Source organism: Podarcis muralis, chromosome 16 (assembly GCF_964188315.1).
Source record: "Podarcis muralis chromosome 16, rPodMur119.hap1.1, whole genome shotgun sequence".
Taxonomy (NCBI): Eukaryota; Metazoa; Chordata; class Lepidosauria; order Squamata; family Lacertidae; genus Podarcis; species Podarcis muralis.
Window position 1 is genome coordinate 38,142,247 of NC_135670.1, and position 13,352 is coordinate 38,155,598.

General features: G+C 45.7%; 1 protein-coding gene across 3 annotated transcripts in view; it reads left to right on the plus strand.

Annotated features, from left to right (window-relative positions):
• RILPL1 (Rab interacting lysosomal protein like 1) overlaps positions 1–13,352 on the plus strand; it is a 35,429-nt gene that overhangs the window by 17,280 nt on the left and 4,797 nt on the right. For all 3 annotated transcript variants that reach the window (XM_028711250.2, XM_028711249.2, XM_077920471.1), the window contains 2 exons: positions 3,989–4,164; positions 8,517–8,609. In XM_028711250.2, the coding sequence (XP_028567083.2) occupies positions 3,989–4,164; positions 8,517–8,609 (269 nt within the window). The remainder of the gene's footprint in view (positions 1–3,988; positions 4,165–8,516; positions 8,610–13,352) is intronic.

The following is a 13,352-nucleotide window of genomic DNA, read 5'->3' on the forward strand; positions in this document are numbered from 1 at the left end:
CCATTGGTCCATCTAGATCATGGCAGTCCAGATTTCCATACCAAGTGGGTTGCAAGAGTCCTTCGACACAGAACCCATGGGCTACATGCTGAATTAAATTTCCATATCATAAATTAGTGTTTGCAGTATATTTAATATTACTTAATATACACTACTGAGGGACGTGGGTGGCTCTGTGGTCTAAACCACTGAGCCTTGGGCTCGCTGATCAAAAGGTTGGCAGTTCGAATCCCCATGACAGGTGAGCTCCCGTTGCTCGGTCCCTGCTCCTGCCCACCTAGCAGTTCGAAAGCACGCCAAAAAGTGCAAGTAGATTAATAGGTACCTCTCCGGCAAGAAGGTAAACGGTGTTTCCGTGTGCTGCTCTGGCTTCGCCAGAAGCCGCTTAGTCATGCTGGCCACATGACCCAGAAAAACTGTCTGTGGAGCAGGCAAACGTCGGCTCCCTTGTCCTGTTAAGCGAAATTAGCGCCGCAATCCCAGAGTCGTTTGTGACTGGACTTAACTGTCAGGGGTCCCTTTACCTTTACCTTTAATATACACAATTAATATACCGTATTTTTTGCTCTATAAGACTCACTTTTTCCCTCCTAAAAAGTAAGGGGAAATGTGTGTGCGTCTTATGGAGCGAATGCAGGCTGTGCTGCTATCCCAGAAGCCAGAACAGCAAGAGGGATTGCTGCTTTCACTGCGCAGCGATCCCTCTTGCTGTTCTGGCTTCTGAGATTCAGATTTTTTTCCCCTCTTATTTTCCTCCTCCAAAAACTAGGTGCGTCTTATAGAGCGAAAAATACGGCACTTAATTAAATATATATAGTTAAATATGGAACTAATAGATTTAATATTTTTAATTATTAAACAAATGTAATACACAGGCAGATGAATGTGTTTTCGTTAACGATGCCTGACACAAAAAATAAAATTTTAAGGCTTCAAGATGGTTCATGAATGTTGCTAGGGGTCGCCAAGAAAGGTCTCGTGGGCCGGACTACCCTGATCTAGGTCAGTGTTGTTTAGATTGCCCCCAGTTCGTCAGCATTTCAGGCAGGGCTCTCTCCAAGTCATACCTGGATATCTTGGGGGTTGAAACTAGGAGCTTCTGCATGCAAATCAGATGCTTGAACTGCTGAGCTGTGCCTCTTTCCTGCAAATTAAGCAAAAAAAAAAAAAAAAACTAGCATTCATACAAACTCTCTGTACAGCTTGACGGTTGCCAGCTTTACAAGTGGGCCTGAACTGTTTGTACTGTTTGTATTTATTTCAGCAGTTTGTTTAGTCGTTTAGTCGTGTCTGACTCTTCGTGACCCCCTGGACCAGAGCACGCCAGGCACTCCTGTCTTCCACTGCCTCCCGCAGTTTGGTCAGACTCATGTTTGTAGCTTCAAGAACACCATCCAACCATCTCGTCCTCTGTCGTCCCCTTCTCCTTGTGCCCTTCATCTTTCCCAACATCAGGGTCTTTTCCAGGGAGTTTTCTCTTCTCATGAGGTGGCCAAAGTATTGGAGCCTCAGCTTCAGGATCTGTCCTTCCAGTGAGCACTCAGGGCTGATTTCCTTCAGAATGGATACATTTGATACATCTCTCACTGCCTCCATTTCTTCCCTTTCTATTTGCCAGGAGGTGATGGGACCAGTGGCCATGATCTTCGTTTTTTTGATGTTGAGCTTCAGACCATATTTTGCGCTCTCCTCTTTCACCCTCATTAAAAGGTTCTTTAATTCCTCCTCACTTTCTGCCATCAAGGTTGTGTCATCTGCATATCTGAGGTTGTTGATATTTCTTCCGGCGATCTTAATTCCGGCTTGGGATTCATCCAGCCCAGCCTTTCGCATTTCAGCAGTTAAGAGTAGCTAAATAAATGCCCTCTCTCAGACTCTACTGCACTGCACTCCAGAGCCGGGTGCCTCAGGCAGTTGGCGTCTGGGTTGTCTGCTTCTAAATCTGGCTCTGTATATAGCTTTTAAAATAAAATACTTTACACTGTGCGCCAAGGAAGAAGATATAGAAAGAAATGTGAGATTTGTTTCCCAAAACAGAATGTGAACATGCAACTGATGAAAAAATTGGGGGTTTTGCTTTTGCTGCGCGACTCCCCATGGGACTCTGAGTCCCCTAAGTCCATGATAAGTCAAAGAAGAATGGATGGTGGCAGAATTCAGTGGAAAGCAACACAGATATTTATTTTTCTGTTGCAACAGAGTTTCCTCCCCTCCTTCCAAGGAGGGAGAGACCCTGAACAAAAGTGTGCAGGAAGCTCTAAAGACTTTTGACATTGCCCAACCCCCTTAGCCAAAGACCACCCCAAAATCATCATACATACATCATAGGAGGCAGTCTACAGTAGAAATCCTGTCTGCCCGGATACCTGATTGCATTGCCTGGGCAGCCTGGCCATTCTTTTGTGATGGTTAATACTTTAGTTCCTGAAGAATTTGTAAGCAAAAAGACAACGAGAAAGCTTTCCTCATTTATTTCCTTTACTTCAGAGCAATATTTGAGGTCACTGGGAGAGTCAAAATTGCTTCAGGATTGCTCTCCTATACTATTTCAGACACATGGTTTATATATTCAGATATGTGTGCATTTATAAATATTTATTCTATATTTGAGACCTTAGAATTCTTTTAGCAAAAGGAGATAATGTGAATCTCTACCAAGCTGAGGAGTAGAGTGGGCATCCTTTTCTGTTTTCCTTGACAGATTGCAGGTTTTGGTTGCTGGTTTGGTGTTACAGATTGGTTTGTGTGTGCTAGGAATTGTTTAGGTGTATATGTGTTGTGCTGGCTTTTAGTATTTTAGGATTCTTGTGAAATGGATATTTTAAATGTTTTGTGACTGCTATTCTGGGCTGAGGGGACGCGGGTGGCGCTGTGGGTAAAAGCCTCAGCGCCTAGGGCTTGCCGATTGAAAGGTCGGCGGTTCGAATCCCCGCGGCGGGGTGCGCTCCCGTTGCTCGGTCCCAGCGCCTGCCAACCTAGCAGTTTGAAAGCACCCCCGGGTGCAAGTAGATAAATAGGGACCGTTTACCAGCGGGAAGGTAAACAGCGTTTCCGTGTGCTGCGCTGGCTCGCCAGATGCAGCTTGTCACGCTGGCCACGTGACCCGGAAGTGTCTGCGGACAGCGCTGGCCCCTGGCCTCTTAAGTGAGATGGGTGCACAACCCCAGAGTCTGGCAAGACTGGCCCGTACGGGCAGGGGTACCTTTACCTTTACCTTATTCTGGGCTGGGATAGTTCAGTTGATGGAGTATAAAACTGTTAAATCACAGAGTTGTGGGTTCAAGCCCCACGTTGGGCAAAGTGATTCCTGCATTGGCTGGCTTTGAACTATATAACTCTCGTGGTCCCTTCCAACACTACAGTTCTATGGAAAGCGGATTATATAGTCTATACTTTCTGGGTACAGTATTTGCTTATCCAGTATATAGTTTGTACTGCTTTACTTTAAATTCTTGGAGGTTTCTGTTGATTAAGCAATATATAAAAATTGTTAAATAAACAAATATGACATTTATTATGAATAATAAATATTAATAAATGCACCAATAAGTCATAATTAATAATTTAAGTTACCATTATCATCTGACTGGCTTTTTGTTCATTCAGATGATGGTGGAGATTTGGCTTCTGTACCCAGTTTTCCACAGCCAGGCGCCAGGTCTGTTTGTGCACAGACCCTTAGAAGGAATGGTTGCGTTCTTCTGCTGTTCTGTTGGTTAATGGTGATGTTGCCTCTTTTCTCTCCTTAGAGCTGTTCCCAGCTTTCTCTGAGTATAATAGACCCTGGCAGAGAGATGACATTACCACACACTCTCTACAGCCAGTACCGTCGTCATTGGCTGCCTCCTTTTTCAGCCTTGGCTGTTTGTTTTTAAGATTAAACGCTTGCCCTAGGTTACTTATGAAAAAAATACGAGGCAGTCGAAGCGACTTGTAAGTAAGACCCAAGCCATGTATTAATGTAGGATTTTTTGTTTGTTCCTCCCAGGCCGAAGAACCAAACAATGATGAATACATCTCAGAATCTGAGAAGATAGCCATGGATTTGAAGGATCCCAACCGTCCAAGGTTTACTTTGCAAGAGCTGCGAGATGTTTTGCATGAGAGAAATGAACTGAAATCTAAAGTTTTTCTGCTGCAAGAGGAGCTTCTGTATTATAAGAGGTGCGCTGTTGCTTTCAGCTCCTTTCTTGTCTGATTCTATGTGGAAGCAGTTGGACTGAAGCCGGTTTGCTTTTCAGTGGGATCAGTCCTGTTGAGGCTGCAGTCGTCTGCTCAGTTCCTCTGTGTTTGTGTGTGTGTTAGCACTGAACTTCAGTTGCAAGCCCACACTAGTTGGAAATGGACTGGAGCCAGAATGGGGAGCTCTCTTGGGTGAGGCCACTTGGGGGTAACCTACAGCTCTCTCCACATGTTGCAGGACTGCAACTCCCCTTGTCCCCGACCATTAGCCATGCTGTCTGATAGGAGTTGGGGTCCAACCACATCTAGAGAACCACAAGTTTCACATTCTTCAGAGGCCACTAGGTACACTTTTTTTTAATAAAGTTTTTTATTTATACAACAAGGGGGGGGGGAAACAAAACACAAATACCAAATTACACACAAATTACAAAAATAACCATAGACACATAATTTTCTTAGCAAACAATAAAACATCTATTGGTCTTAACACTAAAGACCCAACCTCCCATCTATTCCATATTTCAAATTCATATTACTTATTGCCAATACACACTTTTATCATAATTAAACTTATTCTCAATAAATCTAATTTCTTATATCTACCTTGCAACTATTACTGGAGTTCCTCGAATGCTGTAACAGAATTTAAACTACTATATTAATTTTTCAGATATTCTTTGAAAACCTCCCATTTAGAAACAAATTCCTGTTTTAGTAGTAGTAGTAAATTTTATTTATATCCCGCCCTCCCCAGCCGAAGCCGGGCTCAGGGCGGCTAACAACAATAAAACAATACAACATTATAAATACATTCTAAAAATTAATTAAAATACAAATTGATGGCAACCATAGACTAAAGCTTTGTAGAGATTGCCAAAGGAGGGAGTCAGGCTGCGCCCTGACCAAAGGCCTGGTGGAACAGCTCTGTCTTACAGGCCCTGCGAAAAGATGTCAAGTCCTGCAGGGCCCTTGTCTCTTGCGACAGGGCATTCCACCAGGTTGGAGCCGCAGTCGAAAAAGCTCTGGCTCTAGTTGAGGCCAGCCTAACCTCTCTGTGGCCTGGGACCTTCAAGATGTTTTTATTTGAAGACCGTAAGTTCCTCTGTGGGGCATACCAGGAGAGGCGGTCCCGTAGGTACGAGGGTCCTAGGCCGTATAGGGCTTTAAAGGTTAAAACCAGCACCTTAAACCTGATCCTGTACTCCACCGGGAGCCAGTGCAGCTGGTATAGCACCGGATGAATGTGATCTCGCAGCGAAGACCCCGTAAGGAGTCTCGCTGCGGCATTCTGCACCCGCTGGAGTTTCTGGGTCAGTCTCAAGGGCAGCCCCACGTAGAGCGAGTTACAATAATCCAGTCTGGAGGTGACCGTCGCGTGGATCACAGTGGCTAGGTCAGGGCGAGAGAGGTAAGGAGCCAACTGCTTAGCTTGGCGGAGATGAAAAAATGCCGCCTTTGTTATAGCTGCAATCTGCGCCTCCATGGAGAGGGAGGTATCGAAGATTACACCCAAACTCTTAACGGATGGTGCTGGCACTAATTGCACCCCCGCAAGAGAAGGGAGTTGCCCCCTCAATCTCATATCGTCCCGTCCCAGCCAGAGGACCTCTGTCTTCGAAGGATTTAACTTCAACCGGCTCCCACGTAACCATCCAGCCACAGCTTCCAAGCATCTGATCAGTGTGTCTGGGGCCGAGTCAGGATGGCCATCCATCAACAGATAGAGTTGGGTGTCATCAGCATACTGATGGCAGCCCAGCCCAAAACTCCGGACAAGCTGGGCAAGGGGGCGCATAAAGATGTTAAAAAGCATCGGGGAGAGAATCGCACCCTGAGGCACTCCACACACCAAGGAGTGGCGGGATGACAATTCCCCCCCAAGCGCCACCCTCTGTCCCCGACCAGAGAGAAACGAGCGCAGCCATTGAAGGGCTGTGCCCTGGATCCCCACGTCGGCAAGGCGGTGGTCCAGGAGTTCGTGATCGACCATGTCGAAGGCTGCTGACAGGTCTAGAAGAATCAGCAGCCCCGACCCGCCTTGATCCAGCTGCCTACGGAGATCATCTGTTAAGGCGGCCAGAGCCGTCTCGGTCCCATGACCAGCGCGGAAGCCGGACTGGAATGGATCCAGAGCCGATGTTTCATCCAGAAACCTACCAAGCTGTTCCGCAACCGCTCTCTCAATCACCTTACCCAGGAATGGAAGATTCGAAACCGGGCGGTAATTGGATAGATCTAAGGGATCTAATGATGTTTTCTTTAAAAGCGGGCGCACCACTGCCTCCTTCAGTTCCCCTGGGAATGTCCCGGTGCCAAGGGACAAATTGATGATATCCCCCAGGGGGGCCCGCACCTCGTCTGGACACGCTCTAATCAGCCAGGACGGGCACGGGTCGAGAGGACAAGTGGTGGGCTTTCCAGCTCGGAGGAGTCTGTCCACATCGGCTGGGGATATCCGGTCAAAGTGGTCCAATACTGGACCCGAGGACAGTCGAGGGGCCTCCAGTTCCTTTATTGTATCGAAATTGGCGGGGAGGTCATGGCGGAGCAACAGGACCTTCTCCGCAAAAAAGCTCGCAAATGCCTCACAGCTGTGTGTCCAATTGTTATTTAAATTTGGCTGTCCTCCGAGGGACGTTAAAGACCGAATTATACTAAATAATTGCGCCGGGCGAGAGCTAGCGGATGCAATGGAGGCCGAGAAGTAGGACTTCTTAGCGGCCTTCACTGCCATCTCATAGGTTTTCATAAAAACTCTATAGGATGTTCTTGAAGCTCCGTCACGGGCACCCCGCCATACTCGCTCTAGCCGTCTGAGGTCCCGCTTCATTTTCCGGAGCTCCTCGGTAAACCAGGGAGCCCGGTTTCTGCGGGGTCGCAGAGGGCGCTTAGGTGCGATCTCATTGATGGCTGCCAGGAGCTGGGTATTCCAGCCCTCAACAAGCTCAGTCAATGAGTCGCCAGGGGGAGCAAGGTCCCGCAAGGCTTGACGGAATCTATCAGGGTCCATCAGCCTCCGCGGGCGAGCCCAAATCGGTATAGATGTGATTTATTCTTTATTTTTTCTGATAAACCATCTAATTCAGCATATTCTGTCAGCTTTTGGATCCAATCTTGTATAGAGGGGATTTCATTACTCTTCCATTTTGCTGCGATCAAAACTCTTGCTGCCGTCATCGCATATAAAAAGATACCCTTCCTCTTTTGTGGAATATCCAAATCTGTTATTCCCAGGAGGTAGGCCTCTGGTTTTTTATTGAAAGAGATCTTTAGCATTTTTTGCAGTTCTGCATGTATACTCTCCCAGAAGACCTGTATTTTCCTACATGTCCACCACATATGGTAGAATGTTCCTGAGTCTCCGCATCTCCAACAATTACTTGTCACATTTTTATACATTTTTGAAAGTTTCCATGGTGTTAGATACCATCAATGTTGCATTTTTTGAAAGTTCTCTCTAATCGTGTAACAATTTGTGAATTTCCAATTGATCTTCCATAAATTTTCCCATTGGGCCATGGTTATTGAATGGCCAAAATCCTGGGACCACCTCACACTAGGTACACTTTTAAATGCACCGCTAGTCAAAAGGGCCAAGAATATTTCAAGTGATTTCCTCCAATTTTTACTTCTTCTTCTTTTTCTCTCCGCTCCTTTTTCTTATGAAGATAAGGAAGAATGTTCAGGCAGTAATCAGTAAACCTACATTATACCAGGTCAGGCTGTTTGTTTCTTTAGCCCAGATGAGTCTACTCAAGAGCTTTCCAAACATTTCGTGTTGGTGACACTCTTTTCAGACATGCATCGTTTTGAGACACAGTAATTCAGTTTTACTAGCTAAACTAACCCCTTATAAGAGCATTCACATGACACACCTATACACTGCATCCGACACACTAACATGTCGCTAAACAGTTTAGAAAGTTCTGGTCTCCTCTGACTGGGAGTGGCTCTCTGGCGCAGCCTCTGAAAATGTGGTATCCTCCACATGTTTTGGAATAAAGCTTATATCTGCCCCATCCAGCATTCCCACAATTTGGGAACCCCTTCTCTATCCTTTTCCTCACACTTTTTCTCCACCTGTGCCAGAGGTATCTAAGCAGAGACTGGGCATCTGCCTGTCATGGATACGCTTGTGGCACCTGGCAATGAGCAGGCAGCTGGACAAGAGGACGGAGGCTCCTTTATTTATATACACAATTATATGCACTGACAGAGGTATGCTTTCTCTCTCCTTTCTGTGTGTAGACTAATTTTTCCTAGGTGTAATGAGAGTATTTGGTATCTAACGTATACATTTCATCTCTTTTCCTGTTCTTTTTTTTTTTAAGTGATGAGGCTGATGAAGAAATGAGGTCTCCCCAACCCACAACCATTATTCATTCAAAACCATCCACTCAGCAGGAATCTGGAATCAAACGACTGTAAGTACCCTCCTCTTCCCAAGGCTGCCTTAAACCAAGCATGGGGAAGAAACTTGCTTTCCTGTGCTTCTTGGGGTCCCTGGGCTTTTAAAAATGCTCTAAGAAAGAATGGTGCTCAGTGTCCTTTGAATAATCTCCATAATGCCACAACGCACCTCTTTCTGTTTATCTGTTTGATTCATTTTGACAGTTTAAATACTGTTGCATGCCTCCCCGATCTCTGAGTTCTGCGGGATTCCAGGGCTTCCAGGTGCTTACCCAGGATTCGTGTTTCCTTTGGGAATGAGACACAACCGAGACTGTGGTGTCCTGTCTGATGTATGGTTTATTTACACATATATAAGGGTCTTGCTTCCTCCATAAGTGCAATAGATTCAAGAATAAATCAAAATTGCTCTCAAACTGTGTTCTGACTCTCCAGCTTGCTTCTTCTAGGTCACAGCACTGCCCCTTTCACCTCTAAACTTAGGCTTTGTCCTTCAAAGTATCTCTGTGTTGAGGGAGTAGCCCCACCCACTTGTCTTATCACACTGAGCACCTTTTCCTTTGCTCTCTTCATGGCACATCACCCAGGCGATCACCTCAGCACAGGAAGCCAGTCTGGCTTATGCTTGGTGGGGCCAGGGGTGAGAAGGATCTCGCATTCTGCCTACTTCCTCCCCCATACCAAACTCATAGCAAAACATTTCCCCCTGGGGTCAGTAGTAACAAATTGCTACCTTGGCTATTCCTAGCGTGAAGCTTTCTCTGAATATTTCCCCATGAGACCCGACTACAGATTTTTGTCACTGGTGAGCTACTTTTTAATATGCAGGAATTTGTTTTTTAATGTGTGGTGGGTGGAGCAAGGAAGCATGTGATTTGCCCACCTGCCCAATCACCACATTGGTGTGTGAGCCTCATTTAGGTGGCCCTAAACACTTGTTAGGGGTTTAATTTTGTTTTAAATGTATTCATTGTTAGTGTTTCTAACCATTTTAAATTATTGTATGTGTGAATTGCCTTGAGACTGTGGTTTAGAAGCAAATAATAAATTATAGGTAATAATAATAATTAATAATGACCCTTCTGCAGCAAAGTCTGTAACCAAGCCTAAAGGTGTACTTGAAACAACTGCATATTGCCACCTGCTTACCTCTTGACTCCCCTTCTACCTGCTTCCTCTTTTTGTTTTCCCTGCATTGAAATTTAGACTATAAACTCCTTAAGGCAAAAGACTCCAAAAAGTGCTATGTGCACCAATAGTGCTATGTAAATAATGAGCAGCACACATTTTCTTAATGTGTGCGTCATCACCTACAACGAGGGTCGCCAACCTTCTTGGACCAGGGTGGGGGCACATTTTGAATTTTGAGAGAGTGCTGGGGCGCCAGTCACAAAATGGTTGCCTTGTGATGGCAGGGCAATAACATGAAATTAGAGAGAGAACAAACATGGTGGAGCTTTCCCTGTAATTGTATTTTCATAAAAGGTATGACCTGTTGGATTTCTGTTTGCAAGATTATAGAGAAACAATAAAAGTGCATTAAAGGGGGGGGGGGAGCTATTTGGGACCTCAGGGATTCTTATTTCCTCATGTCCAAACAGTGCACTTTTCCGTCACAGTTCCAACTTCACTCATTGGCTAAAAACACTGGTGGCCTTGTTCATTTCACAGAAATTACTCTGAAGGGTGACTTCTTCATACCTTTCTTTCTAGGAGGTCTAGAGATGTACTTAAAAAGAAAGAAAGCCCAGAGTCCAGGGCCCTTGCCTTGGTGTGTCAGTGAAGCTCATGGCAGGCACCAGGTTGGCAACTCCTGCCCTACTGCAAGGGGGGGGGAGCTGTAGCCCTCCAGAATAGGGTTTGATTCCAACTTTCCACCTGCCAACATGGCTAAACAGTCAGGGATAATGACCGTTCAGCAGCCCCTGAGGGGCTCCGGCTTCCTCATTCCTGCCCTGCTGTTCCGTGTGCCAGTAGAAGACAATGCCAGGATGCACTGGCACCAAATCTGTTGGTACTGCAGTGCAAAAAGAGTGAGTGCCGGGCAGTGCATACAGTTAGATGCCTGCCAAGCTCTCTTGGAAATCTCCAGACCAGGGTGTGGGCTTCCTGGAAAACCCTGGTGCTGCTACCTTAGAAAATGGCAAGCACCAAAGTGCAGTAAGCATGTGGTGCTTCACAATGTCCTTAGCATAAATTCCTTTGAAGTTCTGTTTTCTTTTGTTTTTTTCTCCTCTTGAGACTATGGAGAGGGGATTAAGAAGCAACGTGGGTGGGTGGTGGGTGGGTCCAAAGTGGCAAACTGCATTTTGAATCTCTATATGAGAGAGAGCTTTGTCCCAAATGTTTAGATGTGCCAAAAAAGAACCCCCTTTTTTCCACATTAGCATCCTAAACCGTATTTCCTCCAAAGTAAGTCCAATTGATTCTCCTAGCATTAAACTTTCAAAACAAAGTGTGCTTAATTTCCAGTTTGATTCATTACTCATTTGTAGGTGAAAAGTACCTTTCCTTCAATTAGTATCAGAGGTTCAGCAGTGGAGAGCACTGGCAAAGAGGTGTTTTGGGGTGGGACGCCCCTCTCCGCTCCCCAAGCTGTGTGAGATGCTAGCACAGGATGGTGACTGTGTCGCTGTCATGGACAAAAAATAATAATAATGGAGGCAAAAACCAATTAGGAAATTTTTAAATTGTAAATCTTTGAGCAGGGATTTTTGTTTATATGGTTGTTGTTTTTTAAGAAGCCAGATCTACCTCGTTTTGTGCAATGAGCAAAAAGGGCCCTTTGTTTCAAAGGTTGTGTCACTTGTTTGTTGCTGACATGATGAACAGTTCTGGCTTTAAAAAGAGGACAGACAAAAGCCTCTCTCTCTCTCTCTCTCTCTCTCTCTCTCTCTCTCTCTCTCTCTGTGTGTGTGTGTGTGTGTGTGTGTGTGTGTGTGTGTTTTAATGACGTGGGGGGAGGCTTGATGCAACCCAGCCAGCCAAGCTGTGTAACTGTAGAAAACCCGTTCAGAATAATAACAACTCTGTGTGTTGTTTTTGATTCTAATAATAGCATCTCCCAGAAGCAGCTCTGTTGGGAATGTCTCGGAGCTGTGTTTAGGTCAGAAGCAAAAAAGTGCTCTGGTGATCTCAGCTGTGTCCTTAATCAACAGCAACAAGTGGCATCTGCAGCCAACGGTTGCAGCGGGATATTGCTCCCCTTCCAGGTCCCAACATGATGTCCCATTCATTCCACTCCAGCAATCAGCCACCATCCATGCATAGAAAACATGCTCAGTCCTCATTGGGCTTTTTCTGTGCCCCCCTGAAGTTTTATTCTCCCACAGATGTTTGTTTGTACTTCTACAAACCTTTGGGTTCCCCCAAACCTGTTGGCATTTCCTGCCTTGTGCATGGATGGTGCCATTTTGGCTACATAAAGACAGGCGCTCAGCAAATGAATTTGCTATTAATGTACGGGTTGTGTGCAATGCAGCACTAAGTTAAAGCCAGTGGTATACTTCATTATTTATTGCACTTACATGCCACCTTTTTCCCCTCCAAGGAGCTCAAGGTGACATATACAGTTCCCCCCCCCCCTCCTTATTTAATCCCCGAAACAATCCTTTGAGAGGCAGAGACTGTCCCAAGGTCACCCAGGGAGCTTCAGGGCCAAGTGGGGATTTGAACTCTCTCACCCCAACACTCCAGCGGCTACACTACACTGGTGAAATGTTTCATGCCTGTGAGACACGGTTGCCTAAGAATAGATAAGCAACTTTTTTAGAAAGACCCCAAAATTGTTGAGCTGCAATTTTTTTGATTGACTTGCCTAAGATCCAGGACAAAACTCCACATTTTGGATATCCCGCCCCCTGGGAAATCTGGACATATGGCAGCCCCAGGCATAATAGACTGTGCAATGAGTTTCTGCTAGTACAGCGGATTCCTCTTTTGCACAAAACTTACCCATCCGCTAGTGCAAGAGCCCTCAAATGCCTTTGGGAGCTCACAAGCAGGACATGGTGGAGTTAGTCTTTCCCTGTTTGTGTCTTAAGCTCTAAGGTCACATCCACAGTAGACATGTCAAGTCTTCTTGCACTACTTTAACATTCATGGGCAGGGGTGCCAACTGCCCCACATAATCACATGACACGGTCATGCACACCATTTGAATGGCAATGCCCATCAACTTGGAGGGAGGGGCTGAACCCTCACAGTATTTTGCTGGGTGGGCTGAAGTGACCTCAGCCCCTAGGAGTTGGATCCTAGGTTCATACTCTCTAACATTCCTCAGATGAAAATAAGGACATTTCTCACTCCCTCACAACTGACTCGCAATTGGTTTGATTAAAAAGCACTCTCCTTGAGATGAGAGGCTCTCTAGGGCAATACAGACTGTAGAATAGTGGGTAGACATGGCAGACGACACAGCGATTTCTCCAAAGCAGCTCTTTATTTTGTAAGCTGGAACAGAACTGAACAGCAAACAGCTCAGCCGGCCTGCTTTTATAGGCAGCCGGCTGTCAACATTGTAGCAACAACAACCCAGGGTTTCCCACCTAAAATAACTGACGTGGACCTGAGTGAAAACTATCTACAGTATCCCCCTGCTGGCCCAGGGTGAGAACTTCAGTACATAACACAGACCCTTCCCCACCTTGTAAAAACATTGTCCTTTGTGTAAGTCAGCCCCCATGTCTGTCATTTCCTCTGGCTTCCTTTATTTGCTTCCCCCCTCTCCTGTGCTTGTGTGTACTTGAATACCTTTT